General features: G+C 54.1%; 1 protein-coding gene across 2 annotated transcripts; it reads left to right on the forward strand.

Moving 5' to 3' along the window:
* The first annotated feature begins 3,472 nt into the window (after window positions 1–3,472).
* LOC116229743 (actin-binding protein WASF3-like) lies at window positions 3,473–20,980 on the forward strand. 2 transcript variants are annotated; one of them, XM_031594436.2, is made up of 9 exons: window positions 3,473–3,572; window positions 8,115–8,272; window positions 9,215–9,349; window positions 9,449–9,602; window positions 10,402–10,519; window positions 10,598–10,773; window positions 11,172–11,429; window positions 11,514–11,905; window positions 13,229–20,980. In XM_031594436.2, exons 2-9 carry the CDS (start codon window positions 8,140–8,142, stop codon window positions 13,384–13,386), a joined length of 1,524 nt encoding a protein of 507 aa, XP_031450296.2. In that variant the 5' UTR covers window positions 3,473–3,572; window positions 8,115–8,139; the 3' UTR covers window positions 13,387–20,980. The 2 variants fall into 2 exon arrangements, with proteins under 2 accessions (XP_031450296.2, XP_090006273.1); XM_090150147.1 differs by having other exon boundaries at window positions 10,598–10,713.
* Window positions 20,981–23,015: the final 2,035 nt, after the last annotated feature.

Genomic DNA, 23,015 nt, shown 5'->3' on the forward strand with positions numbered 1-23,015 from the left:
CCTACCTGCGGCCCGGAGCTCCCCCCACCCTCCCCGGGCCCCTCTCCTCCCGGACCACCCCCTTCCCCCTCGGAGCGGGCGGCGCTTCCCCGGCCGCCCCCCTCCTCGATCCGCCGGGGCTCAGCGCCGGCCCCCGCCGCCCCGCATCGCCCTCCGCCGCCGCATCCTGCGGCGGGAGCGGCCCCGGGGCGGGCCCCCACCGGCACCGCCTCCGCAGGGTCCTTCCCCGAGCCCCGCGGAGCTCCGGCCCGGGAAGGGAGGACTGCAGGGGGCCGGGGGTGCCCCGGGAGTTGGGATCGTGGCCCGACTGGACTCGGGGCTCGGTAGGTGGGGGCTGCAGCGCCGGGAGCTTTTATTTCCACGCCCGTTTGTGGTCCCCGGCTGCAAAAAGAGGGGAGGGGGGAGATGCGGAGCTGCGGGGACTGCGTCTGGAACGCCCTCGGCTCTTCTTCAATTAAAAAAACAACAACTCCAAATCCATATATTAAAGGCTCTTTCCCCACGCCGGGGCTATTTTACACCGCCCGCATACCAGGCGCGGGCTGCCGTCTCCCCGTGCCGTAACGGCCGAGCGATGTCAGATCGCTACCAGCCCGGCCCCGCCGCCCGAGGAGAGCGGCTCCGCTCGGCCCTTCCTCCGCTGCAGTCTCCTCCCCGGATCCCCGCTCCCCGTTCCCGGCCTCGCTGCGCTCGTAGCATCTTCCACTGCCCTCTGCCGACACCCGGGGCTCGGAGCAGCGCGCTCCGTGCTCCTTTTTTCCTTCATACCCACTGCGGAGCTGCAAAGCGAGCGATGACCGCACAGCGAAGTGGGGTTTAAAAAAGGGGCAGACCGGAGGAAAGCGGCCGGCAGCGTCATCTGCGGGATGCCGGGCGCGGAGCATCCTCCGGTTCCGATGGGAAGGGGGAAAACCGCAGTGGGAGGCCGAGCAAAACGCGGGTGAACGGCAGCTCCGAAGAAATGTTTGTTTGCTGGATGGAAATATCTCGTGGGAGCACCCTGGGAAGCGCAGCTGTAGAAACGGTCTGCAGCATCGTGGCTGCAGTGCCGGGACCCAGCCCAGTGCAGGGCTGTCCTGAGCCACGGGACAACTCTGACAGCTCCTGCTGCCTGCACAGCGGCTCTGGGAAGGCAGCCCCGGCAGTGCCATCCCCACACCTGGAATGGTCACTGCCCCACTTGCCCGCCATTAGCAATGCTTTTCTTCTTCACTTCCACCCACGGCCATGACAGCTAGTACATGTGGCTGCACAAGGCACAATGCATTACCCGGCAGAAAGAACCTTCTCAGGGCAGGGAGCTGCAACATGGGGACCCAGACCAAGGCTGGAAGGAGGCAGTGAGTGGTCATGGGGCCAGGCTGCTTCCAGTACCCAGCAGTGACAAACCACATGCCACAGTATCCCTTTCCTCCTGTCCTTCCCTATGGCCTTTAATCACATTTGGGATCAAAACATTAGGAAAGGCGTTTTGTACACCATTAGGAACATGGAAGCTGACCCCATTTGGGTTGGCTGAAACATGAGGGCACCAGCCTGGGCTGAGCCCCAGAGGTCTTCTGGGCACCTCATTCTGCCAAGCCTGATGCATGGCTTCATTTTGTCGGTGAGCATTACAGCATTGCATTCACTCCCCATCACCAACCACGTGCAGAGATGGAAAGGGCTGGTTCTGAGAGTGCTTCTATTGCACCTTTGCCTTCACCAGGAGCTGCGAGAGCCCCTGGGCAGGGCCCTGCACCCTGAGCAGAGCTGCCAGAGCTGCGCTGCCGGCGGGGAGATGTGGGGCTGTGCACAAAGGAGGCGAGGATCCAGCTGGAAATTAATGTTTTATAGAACACCAAGAAAAATCAGAGAGGCTAATTACAGTGATAATCATCACGGCCTCCAGGCATTTCCATGGAAGTCAGGAATTACCCAGGATTACCTCACCCTCACAGCCTGCGCAGGAGGGGAGCGTGCGGCACCGCACCGCCTCCGGCCCCAAAGCTCCTGGTGTGCAGCTCTGGTGCATGGTGCTTTGCTGCCCTTCAGAGGGCCAGAGAGTGGGCACTGTCTGAGTGCTCCAAGGCTGCATCTGTGGTTCATTGGTGACAGGGGTTGGTGGTTGTTCCATGTGTCAGAGGGCAGCAAGGTGCCCGTAGCTCCAGCTATGGAGAGTGGGGAGCTCAACCGTGCTGCCTCTGTGGGGCTGTATGCAGGGCCTCCCTTCCAAACCTGCCTTGATGAAGCCCTGGGGCACTCATGAAGATAACCAAGGAGTGAGTCACTGAAAACCTCACCCCGTGCCACAGATCATCCCTCTGCCAAAGTTCTCTCTCTCCCCCACATGCCCGTTTGCAAGGCAAGAGGCAAAGTGCAAAAACTCCAGCTAGACTTTAGTGGTGGCAGACCTACAGCCACGTTCCTGCCACATAGAATCACAGAACCCTCCTATTTATAAGCTCAACTGAAAGGCTACAATGAGGTCTCCCTAGAGCCCTCTCCAAACAGAACATCCCCAGCTCCCTCAGCCTTTCTTCATAGGAAAGGTGTTCCAGCCCTCTGAGCATCCTCATTGCCCTGCTCTGAACATCCTGCTACAGCTTCACATCTTTTCTGTGCTGGGGGCCCCAGACCAGGACACAGTACTGCAGACGGGACCTCACAGAGCAAAGGCAGAGCAGAAAGGGACAATCCACCCCTCCTTCCTGCTGCCACCCCTCTGTTGTTGCTGGATAGGATACTGCTGGCCTTCTGGGCTGTGAGCACACACAGCTGGCTCATGTCCAGCTTTTCTCCCCCTGGGGTCTGTCTTGGGACTGATGCTCTTTGACATCTTTATCAATGACATTGATGACAGAATCGAAAGCACCCTCAGCAAGTTTGCTGACAACACCAAGTTGAGTGGTGCGGTTGACAGGTGGAAGGAAGGGATGCCATTCAGAGGGACCTCAACAGACTCAAAAGGTGGGCCCCAGTGAATTAAATGATGTCCCTGGGGACAGCAGCATTGAGGCTCTAGCTCAGTGGGTGACACGAGGGGGTGGTGTGGATCAGTATCACAAATGGGCAGCTCCGGCACATGACCATGGAAAGGATCAAATGTCCCCCGGGGGGGAGTGGAAGGAGTTTATTCCCTTGGGAAGGACCATAGGAAAGACCATAGGAGGTGACCACCAGCAGGCCGAGAAGATGGTGCACCACCTGCTCAGCATCATCCCGGCTCCTCACCCTCCCTTCCGCAGGAGGAGGTCAGCCCTAGGCTGATCATCCTGCTGCGAGTCCAGCAGAAGCGGTCGTCGCCGGGAAGGGGAGAAGGGAGCGCGACGGCCCCGCATCTCCGCCGGGCGGAGCCGAGCGCGGGGCTCTCGCAGCACCGGGGGCGGCCGGGCCGGGGCCGCCCGCCTGGAGCGGAGAGAAGCTGAGCGGGGCGGTGCGGGGCGGAGCGGGGCGGGGGGGGCACATGCGCTGTGCGCGCACTGCGGAGCGGCGCGGGGCTCCCGGCACGGCGGCAGCCGCAGCCCCGCACCGGCCCCGGGGCCGCCGGCGCCGCGCAGCTCGCCCGGAGCCCCCCCTCGGAGCCGGCGGAGGTGAGCAGGTGGCGGCGGGGGGGAAGGAGTGGGGGGGTCCCGGTGGCTTTATAGGGTTTTGGGGGTCTCCCACGTTTTGCGGTTTTTTTTTGGGGGGGGAGGGGGGAAGGGGAGGGGAGAGGAAGGGAAGGGAAAGGAGGAACTCAGTGCTTTGCATCCTTGAATCGGGGGGGATACCTCTTTGCATCCTTGCATGGGGAGGGGGAGTATCACCACCACTTTGGATCCCTGTGCTCCCCCCAGCCGTATCCATGTGAAGGGGGGCTGGACGCTGTGCATCCTTTCAGGGAGGGGGGGTCCCCTGACACTTTGCCGATTTTCACGGTGGAGGGAGAGCCTCACTTCCCAGCTCTTCATGGAGGTTTTTGCCCACGCATGGGGCGGGGGTGTAAGGCTGCCTGCACCTCCCATCGGGAAGGAGTCCTAGAGCAGTCAGTGTGGAGGGGTCGAGGACTCTCTGCGTCCTCACATGGAGTATGTGTGTGTGGGGAGGGGGGGGAGATGTTAAGCCTCTTTGCACACCGCACGACCGCGGGGGTGCTGTCACTTTGCATTCCTGCATGAAGAGGGAACCTGTGTGCTTTGCACCCTTGCATGGCAGGGAGGGGCCATCACTTTACATCTCTGCTGCGAGGCTCTACCAGTGCTTTCCATTTGCACATGGAGGGGGGTTGGAGGGGGCACTGTTTAGCAGGATTGCTGGGGCCGGTGGCTGCCTGCACGTGCCCCTCTGCAGCTCAGAGCCCCTCCAGCACGCAGGCATGCATGTGCAGAGCCTGGGCCTTGTGCTCCGTGATTCAGCGACTTGCAGAGCTTTCATAGCAGCTCTGAATGCTTGAGGTCTCACTGCCGCCGTGCTGAAATCCCAATGGCTGCGGAGCCACGGCCACTTTCAGTGCAATTTGGGGTTGCTTGTCTATGGCTGCTCGGTGCCTGGCAACCCAAGCAGGAGAGTGCATTATCTGGATGGATGGTCAGCAGTAGGATGAATTCATCATTCATCCTCCAAACTTCAGTGTGTCTAAGCACAGCCCTTATTTCTATGTCTCATTGCCTGGGTTTTAGAGGGGATAGCTAAGGGAAAAAAAGAAAAAAAAAAAAGGTGCTTAGATGGCATTTGGCATTCCTGCATCTCTTGAGCATCCCAGTGGCAGGGAGCAGCTCAGTGGCAGGGAGAAGCATCTCTGCATGGCAGGCAGGAGGTTAATGTGCTGTACTGCACAGCTATGAGCACAGGGCACGCCAAGGGCTGTTACACAGTGATGCAACCAAGTCCCCAAATGTCCGCTGCCTTCCCTGGGATCTGCAGCCCGCAGAGAACCCTGAGGTGAAGCGGACTTGCTTGGAGCTGCTGTCTGCTTTGGCCCCATGCTGAACCAAGGATGCTCGTCCTCCATTTTCTGGTAGATGACAAATCAGCTGTGCATGCCAAGATCTTGACAAGTTCTGAGCAACAGCCCTCAAGCCAAAAGGAAAAAGAGAAAAGAAAAACAAAAAACAAAGAGGCCAGCATGCTTTTGCAGAGCTGCCTGTCACTGTTGCAGGGAAACGCGTCTCTGCCGGCTGTTCCCAAGCTGCGAGTGCCCAGGAAGAGCCCTGCTGCTCTCCCGGGCTGCCCCGTGCTGATCAAAGCGCTTCTGTGGTGCAGAGAATGGGGGTTTGTTTGGCTGCGTCCTGCTGCACTGCTGGCGGGACACGGCCAGCCTGCTGGTAATGAGCAGGGCATAGAGAGGGGATGGCATTGAAGGCTTCTTTTGGTGATAGAGAGTCATTAAGAACAGCACGTGGTTCCTTTCCAGCAGGCTTCTTTCAGCCAAAGCATGCACAGGATTGCTGCTGCTCCCTGCCCCATCTCTGGCTTTCCCCTGTCCCTTCACTGCCAGGGTATCCACGCATTATTTTGGATCCAGAAAATCCACACCAACTAATCCCTAAGGAAAATAGCTGCATAAAAACCCACCTGTCAGTTGATGTAGCAGTATGTATAGTTCAGGTCAAGCCATGCAGGAGCCTGTTTGCTGTCGAGCAACTGGGTTAGCTTTCCCTTAATCCCAAGGCAGGAGGCACTGCATATTCAGCATCCCCCTAAAGAGTTTTGTGGCCCTGCAAAGCCCAGCTGCAAAGCCCAGCTCGGAGAGGTGCTTGCAAGTTAGAGGCAATTGAGCCAAGTGCTGTTTCTGGAGCTGAGAGCTTTGCAGCAGAAGGTAAAAAAAAAAAAAAAAAAAATTAGCGTGGCATTTACTAACACAACTCTTAGGGAATATTTTTAGCTGTGTTGTGTTGCACTTCGCAGCTCAGCGCGGTGGCGGAGCCTCTCTCCTGCAGCTTGGTGGAGGCAGAGCCGCTGCGGTTGGCGCAGCGCAGGCGGAGGCTGCAGATGGGCCGTGGGGAAGGTGCGGGCAGCGCTCCCGTTGGGATGGAGGTGCTGGCCCTGGCCATGGGCAGCACCAGCTCCAGCTCCAGCCCGGCAGTGCAGCCCCAGGCAGGCAGCCTCAGCTTGTGCTCCTCTTGGCTGCGGGCGCTGACCCTTCCCCTGGCTATCCAGCAGGACCTCAGCCATGTGCATGGGAGTGAGCTCACTCCAGCAGATTGGGGTGGCTGCTGTTCAGTTCCTTACTGCTGAGACATCACAGCTCGCTGTGCTGTGAGCCTTCAACCTCCTTGCGCTGACGGATCGGTGACCCAGGAGCAGCCTCCTGGGATTTGCCCTCTGGCATGTTTTGAGGGATGGGGATGCTGGAGATCCAGCCAGTTGCAGAGCATTCCGTGAGCCTTTGGAAGAGCTCAGCAGTGCTATCAGCTCTATGTGAAGCAATGATGCCTGTCGGGCTGGTAGCGATCGCAGTCACTCCAGCAATCAGCAGAGTAACAAGCGGTCACAGATGTATTTCCTAAACACGAGCAATGTGCCTTGGTGGTGAGGGAGCACTCCATTTTGTGTGCAGCACAGCAGTGGCTGCAGGGCTGGCTCTGGCAAGCAGATTCTCTGTGCTACATCCCAACCAAGCAGCCATCTCATCACCTTCCTGATCTCACTCTCCTGATGTGTGTTTGCAAACCTCCTTGTCTCCATTCAAGCACTGTAGATTTGCCATACACTGCTCCCTTTGCTTTTCTCCTTGCACTGCTGTTGGTGCCTGGCCAGGGCTCCTGCTGTGCTACACAGTCCCACTGCTGGCAGTGCCTAGGCAGTGCAGTTGGGTGAGATCTGAGAACAGGGGCTAAACAGACAGACAGAAAGACAGACAGACCCCAATCCAAGCTCAGCATAGGGGCACAGCACTGAGCTCTGTGAGAGCTTGGCATAGCTGCACACAGCCCATCGCTTCCTAAATCCGTGCTCTCATCTCACACAATATGAAGTCAGGATCTAGTGCTCACCAAACTGTCTCATTGCCACCTGGAAGGCTCTGAACATCGCCTAGAACATGCCCTCATCCAGCCCTGTAGGACTACCTGTCAGTCCCATAGGGGTGGCTCAGAGGGGACACCAAGGAGCCAGCAGCCCAAGTCCCTTTGCCACACTGAGCCCAGAGGGCAATACCAAGCTTCACTAAGCTCCCATCCCAGGATGGGCCCTAGGTGATGCTGCTGGGGGTCATGATGATCTGTCAGTGTCTGCCTAAACATGGCACTCTGGTGCTTCAAGGCCTGCAGCTGCCCAAGTTCAGCCTTACCTGGGTGCCATCAGTGACTACCATCAGTGCTTCTGGACTTCATGCATCAGGAAATGCAGCCAGCAGCCATGGGGCAGCATCCCATGCTGAGAACAGTTCTGTACCTCCCCTTTTCCTACGGAGGGCACAAGCAGCTCATTAAGTGCTTCCTCTCAGTTTGGGAAGTGCTGGAGGGGATGGACTCAGGAGGCAGAATAGCATCTGCTTTGTGTTGCTGGGAGCACAATCAGCCTTTTTGGGAGCTCAGCACTAATGATTTAGATACAAGTTTTGCACTGTTTTGTCAAGAGTTTGCATTTGCATTAGAAAACTCCCACCATGCTGGGGTTTGGATGGGGGGCTGGGGAGCCTGGTGGGTGCTATCAATGGGAATCTGTTCTGCCCAGCACTGTCAGGGCCAAAAAACGCGAGCTGTGCACATTTCTGTCCCTTGCTGTAGTCGGCGTTCTGCTGCCTTATGGGTATGCCCAGCTCTTAGCATCCCATCCATCCTCCTCCTCCCTCCTCGTGGCTTGCCAATCCTGCAGACAGCGAGCCGCCCCGGCCCTGGGGGCACACAGGGATGCTGTGGAGAGCAGGGCAGGACATGGCAGCCCGCATCAGAGCTGTGTGTGTGCACAAATAAATCCCAGAGAGCTCTGCAGTCAGCTGGAAATAAAGGAATTACAGGCACTCTCTCGCTCCTGTTTGGGTCAGGGGAGGTGTTTTGGGGCCAGCTGAAGGGCTGCATCGCACGGGGTTTGCTGCTGGTTTGAGCCACACTCTGTCATCGCCATTTCCCAGGTGGGTCCTCAGAGAGAGAGGAGAGTGGAAATGCAAATGGAAAAGGCTTTGGGTTGTTTCTCCTTCTTTCTTCCTCTCCCAGGAGGGTGTGAGTGCCCACCGGCAGCATGCCGCTGGTGAAGAGGAACATTGAGCCCCGGCATCTGTGCCGGGGGGCCCTGCCTGAGGGGGTGACGAGTGAGCTGGAATGTGTCACCAACAGCACGCTGGCTGCCATCATCAAGCAGCTGGGCAGCCTCAGTGAGTCACTGGGAATGGTTGAGGTGGTGGGATGCTGTGGTCACTGACCCCAGTTTGGTTCTGCGAGTTCCCAGTAGAGTGGGGTTTATCCATATATTAAGAAGGGATGCTCTTGGGGGGAACATTTGCATGAAGCAGGAAAGGTAAATGAAAGAGACCCCAGAAAGCAGCATCAGCTGCAGTTTGGCAGGAGGCTGAGTGCCCAGGAGTGCTGTCATAGAGCCCATGGCACTTCTCTCCATGGACTGCCGCCTCCCCAGCAGTGATACCTCAAGTGATACAACTATCATAAGCTCAGAAGAGTTGGGTTGGAAAGGGGGAACACAGGGATGTTTTAAGACTTGTTGTCCTCCTGTTGCCAGTCTGTTTGACTTTTTGGTCAAACGATCTTTCATTTCTTGACTTGGCTGGAAATGAGAAGGTATTTAGATTTTTAAAACACCTCTTCTTGTTAATGCAGAACACTCTGAGAGCCATGTGAATGCTCTAGGTGAAAGATAGTTCAGTATAAAAGGCCTCAGTCCTTCCTGTTTCAGGACTGAATCCAGCAGCAAAGGGAAGGACAAGAGCCCTGTGCATGCGAGCGGGAACAGTTAATAGGGGAAACCTATTTCACTGCTTAATATTGCCTTAAAATAGAAAGAGCAGTGTAGGCTCCCCAGGGCTCTCCATCTAGTGTCTTTTTGCCCCTCCAGAACTAGATAATTTTCCAAAATACTCCCAGGAAGAGATGATCTGTGTTTAGAGAGCTGCCAAAAGCAGCCTTGATGTGGGAGCCACTTGGTTGGGGTTTGTGGGGCAAACTCCCACCTGTACCTAGTCAGGATGGCATGTGCATTGCCAGGCCTGGAGGAGACTCAGCTCAGCTCCCCAAAATACAGCATACAGTTCTGACACTGCAAACAAAGCAGCATATGATGGGAGCGTGTTGTCCCCCGGCAGGTCGGCACGCTGAGGACATCTTTGGGGAGCTGTTCAATGAGGCCAACAGCTTCTACATGAGGATGAACTCGCTGCAGGAGAGGGTGGACCTGCTGGTCATCAAGGTGACGCAGCTGGACTCCACCGTGGAGGAAGGTGAGGGGCTGGCAGGCGGATAGCATGGCACCTGTGGTTGTTTGGGGGCTGCAAGGTGAGGCAAAGGGATAATTCCCTCTCCCCACCCTGTGTCCCCAGTTTCACTGCAGGACATCAACATGAGGAAGGCTTTCAAGAGCTCCACAGTGCAGAACCAACAGGTTGTGTCCCGCAACTCTATCCCCAACCCGGTGATGGAGATGTACCAGCGCTGCGACAAGCCCCCACCGCTCAACATCCTCACACCATACAGGTGGGGCAGCCATCCCCTTGCTCTTCAGAGTGCTGGGGGGATGTCTGAGGCCCCCGGCAGGAGAGGTGCCAGGGGGTGTGACCCTGTTTCTTGGTGGGGGCTGTGTTCCCCATGGCTGTGCCACCATAATAGCATGGGATACCTGAAACAGGTGACCTTGCACCACAGAATCATCGAGGCTGGAGAAGATCAACTCCTCCAGTCATCAGCCTTGGAGATACTATAGCACAAGTGCTAATGTGTGATGATAGTGTTGATGGTGCCCAGAGAGGTTCTGGTGCCTCCTTGTGGGGATTTTCAAAGGATTCTGGATGTGGACCTGGGCACCGTGCTCTGGTGGCCCTGCTGGCACAGGACCAGATGAACCCAAAGGTTCTGTCCAACCTCAGCCTCTCCATGATTCTGTGACCCTGACCTACCGAATCCCACCAGTAAATCATATCCCTTTGTGCCATGTCCATAAGATCATAATGTGGTACTGCAGGTAATGATGTCTCCACACTGGTCATGTTTGTGGGTGCCCAACAGCTTATTCTTTGACCATACCAAGCCTTCCTATGCAGGGGAAGTGGTCTCTTTTCTGAGAACAAGTGCCCAAGGCAGCAGCATTACTGTCCCCACATAGTTCTGTGGAATGTCCCAGTGCAGGGCATGAGATGGGAAAGAGATGGATGCTGATGGGAGGTGGTAATCATGGGAAGGGCTGAAGGGTCTCTATTTGTGCACTGCCATTGCTAGCACTGAAATATTTTCAGGATTCCTGCTCCCTGTGCTTTACATCCCCCTTTTCTCCCTTCAGGGATGACAAGAAAGATGGCCTCAAATTCTACACCGACCCCTCCTATTTCTTCAACTTGTGGAAGGAGAAGATGCTGCAGGCAACAGAGGACAAGAGGAAGGAGAAACGCAGGCAGAAGGTAGCAGGCACGGGGATGGCTCTGGGGGTGGGCTGAGGGCCATGGGACAGAGGTGGAGCTGCAGCTGTGTGTCCTCAGGAGCAGCGGCTGGTGGAGGACTCCACTCGGGAGGTGAAGAAAGTGCGGAAAGCCCGCAACCGGCGCCTGGAGTGGAACATGATGGCATACGATAAAGAGTTCCGACCCGATAACAGGTTCTCACCATCCCCATATCACATGGCATCATCGGAAGGATCACTGTCCCCAGATAATAGGCAGGTTTTACCTATTACATGTTCAGCTCACTGGGCTTCCTTTGCTTTTCGGCACTTCTGTTTTTTCTCTTCTCCATCCCTGGGCTAGCAGGCCAAGGGTTTTTGGGAAGACGAGGTCAATGAGCCGTAGACCCATGTAGTTTCATGCACAGCATAGTGATGCCCACCAGGGTCACATCCTGGATGTTGGTGGTAGGATAAAGTCCAAGCGGTTTAGGAGCTGAGGGAAGAGTCTGGTCCAGCTCCATTGGTGTTCTCCTTTCTGTGCTTTCTTGTCTGCCTCTGTTTTGTGGCTTCCCTCGTGTTTCGTTGCCCTGACTTCAAGTACCCTAAACCAGTTTCTTGCCCAGCCCTTCCCCTCCCAGGCATGCGACCCTTTGGTTTTCCTGTCGCCGTAGATCCTACACCTCGGATGCTGCTGAGCACTCGTACCCGGCAAGCCCCAACCACCCGGCACAGCTGCTGGCCCCCACAGCCCACGTGCCCGCAGAGCACAAGGAGGGGGTGCTGCCGGCTGTCCCCCCTCCAGAACATGGCTACCGACCACCAGCGAGCAGCCGGCAGAACAGCCTCAACCGCGCCCAGCAGCCCCACGCACCGCAGCCCCCCGAGGCCGTGCTGAACGGACCCAGACCGCACTTGGTCAAGGATTTCGGGTAGGGCTTCCTTCCACGTCTCAGGGGACTCGGGGAGGTTCGCTGCCGCGCCCTACGTTGCTGATGGCCCTTCTCCCCTTGCAGACCACAGCCCGTACCGATGACGGAGTACTTCGTGCCGCCGGCCCCGCCGCCCCCGCCGCCCGTCATCCCCTCCGCGCAGACTGCCTTCGACAGCCCCATGGCGGCTCCCACGGCGCTGCCCCCTGGCGCGGCCGCCCCCGCCGCCCACCCCTCCTACGCGCCCTCGCCGCCCCCTGCACCGCCCGGCCCCTACTCCGCTTCCCCGCCTCAGGCCGGCCCCATGGGGCCACCCGTGGCCCCGCCGCCACCGCCACCGGGGCCACCCGCTCTCACCACCTCTCCGGTGCACTCAGCCTCACCGCCGGCCCCCGCCGCTGAGTCCCGGAAACCGCCGATCCCGCTGATGCCTATGAGCGATGCCCGGAGCGACCTGCTCGCAGCCATCCGCAGGGGTGAGGCGGAGCGGGGATCCGGCTCCCCCGGAGGGAGGGGATGCCCCAAATGAAATGCTGTGGTCCAGAGTTGGGTGGTGATGGCTTGCTGGAGATCCAGGCAAGCCCTGGGTGTCCAGGTGGTGTACAAAGGTGGTGGAACCCAAATGAGATCTGCAGAGAAGGATCCGTGTCCCAGGGGATGTGGAGGGGAGGTTTTCAGAGGGATGGAGCTGTTCTGCTTTGGAGAAGAGATGGGAGAGCTGGGGTTGTTCAGCCTGGAAAAGGAGACCTGATAGAAGCCTTCTTATGGCTAAAAGGGGATATAGGATGGGTTGGGAGGAACTATTTGTCAGAGGGAATAGTGAAAGGACAAGGGGTAAACAGCTTTAAACTAGAAGAGTAAAGGTGTAGATCAAATATAAAGAAGACATCCTTTATGATGAGAGTGGTGAGGCCCTGGCACTGCTGCCCAGAGAACTGTGGGTGCCCCATTCCTGGAGATGCACAAGGCCAGGCTGAGCAGGGCCCTGGGCAGCCTGAGCTGGTGGGGACAGTGTATAGTTGTACAGTCAATAAGTATACAAAGATTACAGAGATTAGGCTTGGTAGGATGTAAGACCAATAAGTATACAGATGGCAGGTTTAATAAGATTATCAGAGTGGAAAGATAATCAGAAAAAAACAAAAAATGTTCACCAGTGTTGTAGACTTGCAATAAGTTCCACAAGGAGCAATCTCCAGAGGGGGATCCTTCCTTAGTGGCAGTCAGTCCTTAAATAGGATCTAGGAGAGGTGCAGCCAGGCTCCACTCCTTCCAAGTAGAATTGCCTTCACCTGTGCTCCAAGGTTTGACTCACTGCTTGCCTCAGATGGTCAATCAGAGGTTCAGGCTGTGATCAACAGTTCCCATACAGACAGGCAGCCCGTGACAGGGAGCTGTAGCTGGATGGGCGTTGAGGTCCTTTCCAACCCAACTCTTCTGAGCTTATGACGGTTGTATGACTTAAGGTGTCACTGCTGGGGAGGTGACAGTCCATGGATGGAAGTGCCTTGGGCTCTATGACAGCACTCCTAGGCACCCAGCCTCCTGCCAGACTGCAGCTGATGCTGCTTTCTGGGGTCTCTTTCATTTACCTTTCCTGCTTCATGTTAATGTTAAGGATGAAGGCAAGATTGGGCCTCAGAGAAGCTTCAACCTCTGCAGGCTGAGTGGGTGCCAAGGAGGAAGCTTGTATCTTTGTAATCAGGTGCAGCCACCCCATTCCAGCCCATGCATTTAACTGGGGATGGCAGCTGGTAGGTGACAGTGCCCCTAAAGCTCTCCCACCTTTCCTAACGCAGGCATTCAACTTCGGAAAGTCCAGGAGCAGTGGGAGCAAGAGGCCAAGAAAGAGCCCGTGGGCAATGATGTGGCGACCATCCTGTCCCGCCGGATCGCGGTGGAGTACAGCGAGTCAGACGACGACTCCGAGCTGGATGATAACGAGTGGTCGGACTGAGGGGCCGTGCCGGGGGCTCCCCTGCAGCAGGTGCGTACGGCACTTCCCCCAAACCTGGATGCCGACAACCGCGATCAGCCCCGCTAATTCAGGAGCTTTGCTTTCACACCATGTTGAAAACCATTCGGGCAGCGCTGGAGGCTGTGCACGGGTAGGAGGCACCTTTGAGGCAGCGAGGCCAGGAATTAGCAGCACCTCCACGCTTAATGATGCTGAAAATTCTCTGGCTGGGTGAATAGGAGTGCTTCACAACCAGAGGCTGGCTTTGGTGGAGGAACGAAACCAGGAGGCAAGAGAGCTTTTGCAGCTAGATGTTTAACATGTAATGGGGAGCTCTGGGAGGAAACCGAAGTGTTTGTGACCCTTGAGCCCAGTCCCATCCTTGGGACAGATTTCTGGGAGAAAAGCATGAAGGCAAGGCTCATGCAGCTGGCAGGGAACCGGCATATGTAGTGCAATGTATCCTGAGGGCAAGGGATGGGGAGCAGTGTCCCAAAGCCCTGCTATCCTTGGCCATACTGCTGAACTATTATAGTATTATTTGGAAAAAAAAAATAGTTAGAAAAAGAATGCTGCTCTTAGGTAAACCCAAACGACTGAAACTGAGGGTGAGGTTTGGGCTCACTCTTGATTTGCACTTTGTATCCCCACAAACCCCACCGGTACAGTTGAGATCAACCCCGTCCCAGGCCACCATCCTGGTGCTTCCCTGTCCCTTGTCCCCAAAGCACAGTGCGGGTGGGGAGTGCAGGAACGGGGCCCCCACCACTGTGCCAAAAATACCAGTTTGCTCACCAAAATAGAGCATGATTCATAGCAGCCTTTTCATGCAGCTATTAAAGGAGGATTTGCGGGAGGACAGAGCAAATGAGTGTGAAATACTGAAAACATCCCAGTCAGAGGTACGGCTCTGCAGAGCTGCAAGAGGCTTCCAACCAGCAATGTATGGGCCAGGACCAGTGTGGGCCCATCTGACATGGCCATGTGGCCCTCTCTTGTATTCCCATACACTGCTAGCCCCAAATGAGGGAAAAAGCTGAGATCCACTCATGACAGCTCTTCTGGGGAGAAGTCAGACTTGGTGCCCACCTTCCCCAGCTGCCAGGTGGGCATCAGAGCCAACAGCTGCACAGGGAGTATTCTGAGATCCTGAAAGCAAAGAGACATGTAAAGCTGGTGGGAGGTCTGGCTGTGGCCCCAAGGGGCTCATAAGGGCTGATGCTTAAATCCACCCTGAGAACTGCTGATCTCAAAGCTTAAATGTCCCTGAGCATCTGCTTATTTCCTCCTGAAGAGAAACACTTCATGGGAGGACATGATGACCACAAGCCCCAGCCTATCTGCTAAAAAGTGTCATTATAAGCTCTTGCTGGTGCTGAGTAACACAAAATAGCCTCTGTCCCTCAGATGTGACATACCCTATTTCTCTGCATCCCATTGACTCCTTCCAGTGGGATTGGAGCCGCCCCTTTCCTCCCACTATTGCCCCCACAAGCATCACTGTGGTGCTGAGCAGGGTTTGGACTGGGTTCAGGAGAAGACCATGGTGGCTGGGGTAGGATTTCAGGTGGAAAGTGAAATCTGTTGGTGCTGGTGGTAGTTCTGCACCCTTCTCTGCCCTGCTCTGGTCCACAGCCTCTGTGACCAGTGTTTGGTCCCCCCTCTCCTTCAAGGAAGCTCTCCTTGATTTTAACACCATTGAAGGAGCTGCACAGGAAGTCCTTTGGCTTTTGGCCCCATCCCAGTGTCCCCACTGGGTGGGGAGCCACCCTTGTGCTCACAATGGGATTTCATTGTCAGGAAGGCTGGGATGTGACATGTAACAATTCAGAAGTAGATCTTGTATTAAAAAGAAAAAGAAAAAAATCAGAGTAACATAGAGGCAGTCACCTGTCAGCACTTATTGCAGAACATTGTTAACATAGTTGCACCTGTGATACTGTTCATATGTGAAAAGAAATCGGTTATTTGGTAATTTAGAAAGAATAATGGCCTCACATGAGAGGCTGCCATTCCTGTCAGAGTGTTCATGGGGCTGTGGAGTCAGCTGTGGTGCTGACTCTATCCCCCATCTCAGTGCATGGAGATGGGGGAAGGGGCTCAGAGATACATGGGGATGGCTCAGCCTTTGGGTCAGTGGCTGCTCCCACGGTGGGAAGTGGGGCTGAGTGTCCCTGCAAGGTTGGGTCTCTTTTTTTCATGCTCTGGTTGTGCACTGCCACATGAAAGCATGTGATGACTCTGGTAGGACTTGCTGTGGTTGCACATGAGGGTGAGGGTGACCCCAGCAGGCTCATGTTCTCATCATCTCATGGTGACCCCATAGTGACTTTAGGTTGGCAGCCATCAGCCCGTGCTGTTATCAGGGTCGATGCCATTGCGTGGCAAAGCACTTGACAATCACACACTCAACCTTGCTTACCCTGCACATGGGTCACATTGGCAGAGGGCCCAAGGGCCTCGTGGTGGCAGGGAGCAGGGCTTGCCCCCATTTCCCTGCACCTTCATGTTCCTATGCCATCCTCACCTGTGGTGACCCAGAACATCCTCACCATTGCCAAGTCACCCCCAAGAGATTCCAGTCCCTTCCACATCCCCAACTCCAAAGCAAGGCAGCAGGATCATAAGCCCCCCAGCATTGCTGTTGCTAGAAGACAACACTCAGCTCTTCTAAGGGCTGAGTCTGCCTTGGCTGTGCTGGAGCCGTCTTGATAGGACAGATGGGCTGATCCACAGGTAGCCTCCCAGTGAGGTGCTGTGTTAGAGCCCTCTGCTCAGGTTTCTTATCTAGTCAATAAACAAGTAACCTGTATAGTCAGTGCAAACTGTGGGCACCTATTTCTGGTCTGATGGCAGTGTCCCTCACGCTCCGCAGCTCTCTCCTGGCAGCATCACAAGGCAGATGGGCAGCACCTGATGGCACCAGGAGCCCCAGTATCATTCAGCAGCCACTGCTGCAAGGTCAGCTCTGCTGGCAGAGCGATGTCCTCAGTGCCTTTGCTTGAGGGTCTCAGCCACCTCTGAGGATGACCGCCTTTATTCCAGGCATAAGCCAATATTTTTTGACCTGGTCACCTCTGAAATCCAGCACAAGCTCTTTGGTGGGTCTGGGCCAGGCTAGCGCTGCAGGAGTTGGTTGTGCCAGGCTAATTAATGCTGGCTGGCTGACCCATATGCTGCACACTCAGTATTTTGTACATATGTGCCTATTTCTGTATACACCAAAAGTAGGCCACCCTGCATTATACAACCTGAAATGCTCAAGTCCCTATGTGGGCTGATATAAAAGTGAATATTTAAATATTTTATCTAGCTTGGCAGCCATTAAAAATACAATCCAGGTCACAGATGATTGAATTCCTCCTGTCTCTCAAGTGTACCAAAAGTGGGTAGGGGAGATTCCCCTGCATATTTAGGTATCGTGTTCCATGTTAAAACATACCAGTGACAATTCATTGCCAACAAATAATCACGGAGTGCCAAACATTTAATGAGCCCAACCGGTCTCCTGAGGCTCCCCTTGCCATTTTATCTGCTTTCTCCTCCTTGCCAATTTATGGGCATAGATTAAAAATAATAAACAAAATATTGCCAGCAGGGGGAAGCACATTCTGTGTGCATATGAATGAACTAGGCTTGAGTCATCCAAAGAGAAAATAAGCTGGTTTGACTCTGCTCAGAGATGTTACAGGAGGCTTAGTGCCTGAGGCCCCATCAGGAACCTCTTGAGTACCTCCAATTGACATGGAAGGGGACATTAGGAGAGCACTGTGCCCATGGGCTGTGCAGGCTGGTCTGGCTGATGTCTGATGAAGGTTATGGAAGTCAGGTAGTGTTCACAATCTGGTCTTGCACCCAGCTTCTCCTCAGTCTTGGAGGAGCCTCAGACCCAGTAGGTGATGCTGGAAGCTTTTAGAGGATCGGTTTCCTGAAGGAATAAAAAGACATTGGGTGGCTTCTGGTTCTCCACCATAGGCAGACACCTAGGGGGGAGTGAGCATCACACCCTGCGAGGGCTCCTGCACTGGCAGTTATTTCACCCCAGGAAGGCTGAGCACAGCTTCTCCAAGGAGCTCCCTACATCCCTTCAAATTCCCTCCTTGCAACTGTGTCGTCTGTATCTCCTTTTCAAGACACACAGAAGCTTGGGAGACCCCCCTGGGAACAGAACCTGAATCAACACCTTCCCTGTAATGACCGAAGGAAGCCCCACACAGAGGGAGACAGGTTGGAGATCCTTGTTTGGAGGGTGCTTCTTCAGAGAAGCCAAGGCCCTGAGGATGGAGCACGGAGGGCCATGGGAAGCTCTCCCCATCTGCTCCCACCATACTGCACAGGGAGCACAGACTGTCCTTCTCACCACCCCCTGTTGTCCTGTAGTAGTTGTTGTTATTTAGGGTTAAGAGTTTCTAGGCTGGCACATCACTTCACAGAAAAAAATAAAAGTAAGGACAAGGGCTCTGTCCTGAGGAGCTTACAGTTTACAGTAAAGACCATATGACCTGCACTGCACTTTAGAAGCCACAAATGCTCGCTCACTCACTCACATACCCATGAATTTACCCTCCCAACTGGGCAGCAACACCTCGAGGACTACTGTCCTTTTCCCCAACTGATCCCATAACCAACACCACAGCCGCATCCCCCTGCTGATGGCAGGGCTCTCTGTCCCTCCACCATCCTCACGCAGAAGTGCCTGAGCAAAGCATGGGAGCCCTGAGACGTGCTGATCTTGTCTTTGTATGGGTGGCCATCCCCAGGCCTCTGTTTCACCTGGGGCTGTGCCCCCTGGGACGACCATGCACATGGTAGGGAACGCACCCAGCAGTGCTGGCATGGCTACATGTTGGCACTTAGAGCTGCCCATGCAATTCATGTGAGGCCCCCAAGCTCATAGATGCCCTCCTCCAGGCATTTTTACTTAACCCTAGTCTTTAAAATATTTTAATCTTTGAGAGCCAGAAGTGTTTTCCCCTTGTGTCCTTTGTGTGTGTGTGTGTCTGTGTACATGTGTGAATCCAACCTTTTAACAAACCTCAACTTTCCTAGACTCACTCATTCAGGCTTTACTTTCTCCGGGTGAGAATCACACATGGATTTTGCTGAGAAGGGGAAGAAGTGTCATAGGATTCAGTAGATGTTCATCCCAAAGCCTTTGGTACTACACTCACATACAAGTTAGGAGAGGCAACGGAATGGACCCAAAGCAGGATTCCCCTTGTTGGAGCACTGCTTGCAGATGGGACATGCTTAGCTGTGGCATCCTTTGCAAGCAGCATTGCTGTAACATCAGTATTAGTCTCTGTCCATGCTGATACAGCATGAGGCCACTGACTGCTCCATAATACTACGTTATAGCAGGTTACAGATCTTTCACCTTCCCCTTCCCATCTCTCTCCTGCCAGATATCGTCTCACAGGCACCACCCTTCAGACCAGCACCCAGAGGTCCCTCTGTAGTCTTCCGCATTTAGTGAGAATGTGCTTAAAACTGTTGCTGGCATTCTGTTTGCGGTTGTGAACCCAGGTGTTGGTGAAGCAAGCCCTTCCCTGCACTCCTGTCCTGTGGTGAGAAGGTCAAGGGATTGGAGTGGTCCCAGGAACATCCAGCTTGATGGGAATTCCAGCACTGAGCATGTAAGAAGTATTAGGAAGTCAGAGGAAACAGAATAGAAAGAAAGCACCGTCATCTTAACTTGGTCACGATCCCACCACTCTGTACAAGAATACCCTCAGGTAGACAAAACCCACTGCAAAGAAACAAAGTAATCTAAAAATAAACAAATTTAAACCTCAGAAAAATAAAGCAAAGAAAAAACTTACATGGCTGCCAAGAAAAAAATATATATATGAGACCAGTGCTGCCCATCAGCTAGCTGCCCATCTGCCGTCACCAAACCACCTCCAAAAATTGGTTTATATGAAATTCATAAGAGCAAAAGAAACAGCCCAGCAAACCACAGCTCAGCAAGGAGATAGGTCTCCATTATGGTAGGAAGTGCTTTGATCCCTGAAGGCCCCACCTCAGCTCAGGTGCTTCAAATCCCACTGATTTCACACGCTGTCAGTGCTTGCTAGTGCCTGATGCCTCCGCTGGAAACAGTTACCTGGCAAAAGGTCACTTTCATGGAAAATATAACCATAGCACTCTTGAGATGGAAGTGAGGTGGGCTTAGAGCCCAGTAAAGTCACAGTGATGCACACTGGGGAGCTGCTGGCTCTGTTAGGGCTGCTCTGAGGCTGGAGGAGAGGTGGTACTGCTGGTTCCCAATTCTCATCCCAGTATGAGCGTTGGTTGTGGATCCACCACCAAAGTTGATTTGTGCTGAGGGGTTTCAGGTCTACATCCAGCTGTGGCCATTTTCCCACATAGAGTCTCTCTTTGTGGTGCCTTTCACCTCAGATTGGAGCAGATTAGAACAAAGAAAGGAAAACTCATACTGAAGGGAAAACTTTTGCTCTGAAATGTGATGTTAGGAGTGTTTTGGGGCTGGTAGCTCTCTGTTTTCCTTCACTCTGGGGTCTTGCCAAGGGTGAAGAAGAACATCTCCTGTGTTGCTTTAGGCAGTTGCTGCAGTGTTATCACTGACACAAGTGCCTTCTCTGGGGATCTCCCATGGGTTTCCACGGAGCACCCAGAGGTTGGAGCAGCAACGATGGACATCCAGCAATCAGAGCGCCCATCCCCAGCCAAGGGGAGGTCCAGGGCATTTCTAAGCATTTGTAAGTGTTTCTGATGCTCAGCCTTCCCCAGGTGACCTGCCCAAGCCACGAGCTGTGCACCAGGATTCCTCCTTCCCTGCATGTGGGGCTTTATCCCAGGGCAGCTTTGGCATCAGTTTTCACTCTGATCTTGGCCAACCCACGCTGGCAGGCACACAGGTGCACACGTTGCACCTTTAGCAGGGAACAGTCTCCAGAAGGGCACAGTGGGGCTGCAGGAAGGGCAAAACCCCATCCTTGCTTGGCTGCGGGACGTGCTTTTGCTGGTGGGTTTATTTCAGGTTGTATACAGGTGGAGTCATTCTTTTCCTCTTCTTCTTCCTCCTCTTCCTTCTTTTCCTCTTTCTCCTCCTCCTCCCAACCTGCTGGACAGGCTCAGGGCAGAGTGCCCTTGGGGAAGGAGCAGTGGCTCCTGCAAAAGGCTGGGGTTTTACTACTAGCAGACTTATTACCCACGTTCCCTTCAATTTTCCACTTGTTGGAAGCAGCCGACAGGAGATAGGCACCTCTCCCTCGGGAGGGTCACGCAGTGCAGGGTATAACCCAATTTCTATTATTATATAGTTAACTTTAAAGAAGAAAGAGGTGTTTGCTGTCTAACGGGGTCTTTTAACCACGTGCACTTAGTCAGTAGGTGAGTAGATGTTGCTGCTTGTACCTGTCTACGTCCCCAGTCGCTACGTGTGACCACGTGTATCCCAGTGCCGGGGGCTCTGCCCGGCACCAGGAGGGATGGGGAGAAGGATGGAGCCCGCCAAGAGCCGGAGCACCACTTGTGACTGATCTGTGAAAAACGTCATCCGACATAATCCCCAACTGTTGACACTTTATGCATGTGCTAATAAAAACTAGAGTCAAATAAAGATTTTAAGAGGTTCGAGTATATCTCATTTCGGCTTTTTGTCAGCTCGCCCTCGCTGTTGGCAGCCCCGTGATGTGCAGATCTCTATTAGAGCCGGGGGCAGAAGGAGCAGCGCAAAGCTGATAGCGCTGTAACCCTTATTTTAGAGAAAGCAGCTCTCAAAGATCAATTAATTCCCACGGCGATGTAATCCCTGACCCGCTGGGTAATTAGGTGGCCGAGAAGTGCCTTCTTGGGAGAAGCTGCCATTCTGGAGGCATTGCCCAAGGCTCCCAAGGGATAATTGACCCAGAGGCACTCAGTTTGCCCCAAGCCCTCCTAGTTTGCCCCAAGTTGCCCTTGCTGGGGAAAGCATGGCCCTGTACCAGGCTCAATTCAGCTGAATGAAGAGACGGACACCAGCATGGCACATGCCTGGGGCAGGAGCCCAGGTCTTCAAACGTTTTAATTTTACCCTCCATTTTTGGATAGCCTCTTGACAAACCACTTAAACAGTTTTATTTACAGTAATAAAAATAAATTACTCTTACAGATGAATGTATAATATTATACACAATAGAGATACAGTGCAATAACAGCATTGATTTGTTTCCACTCGCTCATAAAGTGCATCATAGGGGCTTGGTTTTACCATGACCGAATGGTAACGACATTTTCCTTTGAGATCACCCTTCTCGGTCAAGCTAAAAGGCTAATGAGAACAATTACATCAGAATGATCAGCTGTCCTGATTGCTCTGGAATGTCCTCGTTCCTGGGGAAGCAGGTATGATGAGACAGGGAGGAAGAGGGAAGGAGCAACCTTGGTTTGGACACAGTTACGCTTGACATCAAGCAGAACTTACAAAGGCAACTACCATCGTCCTCAGCCTCCACGGCATCCTGTCCTATGCAGTTTCATGACAACATTTTTCCGTTCATCTCGAGACCATTTTCTGTATCACAGTCATTGTTCCCTACACTGGTGGTTGGCCAATGGGCAAATCCATTGGTGGGCTCGGAGCTGGAGTCTATTTGTTCACATCCCTCAAAGGCAAGGGTAGAAGAGTTCTAGTGTGGGTCATCTCTACTGGAACCAGCTTTATCTCTGCAATGCTCAGCATTGCAAAAGTTCCCGACAGGGGTGGGAAAACTCCATTCTGGGGGTGGCAGGAACAGGAGAAGGGCAGTTCTTGGGCGATGCTGCAGAAACCAATGGCACTTTTAACAGAAATGGTACAAGTGGCAGAGATGGAGCTGTGAGCATGACCACCTCACCCCAAAAAAGAGCGAGCACGAAAGAGTTGCAAGGAAATCCCATGTGCATCAAACAATTATTCCTCTTAATTTTAAGTAGTGTGATTAGTTGTTAACAATTATGTGAACACCTGATGCTGGTCAATACACGTCAATACAGATGATTATCAAGATCAATGGCGCTCCAGCCCCCCCACATCTGATGTTTCTACAAGAAAGAGGTACCTCTTCACCTACTGAGAACAGGAATGATTTCTTACTACGCAAAGTTCACAATGAACAAATTGGTCTGAAACCCGTAGGAACTTCTGCTGGCCACTGAATGAACTGGGCCAAAAAGAGACCCAACCTGCTGGCTACTCCTCACCAATCTTCCATTGCAAAAGATGAATGTTCTGCTTGCTTCTGCTGCTGTCAATCCCAGCTGGGTGCCACAAAGTCCAGAAACAGTGTGAGTGCAAGTGGGGCCCTGGCCATGCATCCTCCAGCAGAAGCTTTTTGCAAATATTTGCAGAGGTGCAATGGCAGCATGAGGCAGGGACAGGGGTCTGGTGGACACGCACTGACCTCTTCCAGCCAAAGACTTTGTGCTCTGCAAAGCCCATGGTAACTCCTCTGAAAAGCACAAGAATTGCACCAGTGGTTTCTATGGCCATCAGCATTTCTGGGATTTGTGGCACTGCTGGAGGAGCTTTGGCACTATGCTCAGTGCCAGCACACCGAAAGCAGTGGCCGGCCCCCTGCTGCATTGCTTGCAGCTTTCTGCTCACCATCCCCTGTCACCACTGATGCGTGCAGGAAATCCAAGAA

Source organism: Phasianus colchicus, chromosome 14 (genome assembly GCF_987193195.1).
Source record: "Phasianus colchicus chromosome 14, bPhaCol1.hap1.1, whole genome shotgun sequence".
Lineage (NCBI taxonomy): Eukaryota > Metazoa > Chordata > Aves > Galliformes > Phasianidae > Phasianus > Phasianus colchicus.

Coding starts and splice junctions, on each gene's coding strand:
- LOC116229743 (XM_031594436.2), top strand. CDS start 8,140: ATGCCGCTGGTGAAGAGGAACATTGAGCCCCGGCATCTGTGCCGGGGG. Junction 10,520..10,597: donor AGGAGAAACGCAGGCAGAAG/GTAGCAGGCACG, acceptor GTGTGTCCTCAG/GAGCAGCGGCTGGTGGAGGA. Junction 10,774..11,171: donor TCACTGTCCCCAGATAATAG/GCAGGTTTTACC, acceptor CTGTCGCCGTAG/ATCCTACACCTCGGATGCTG.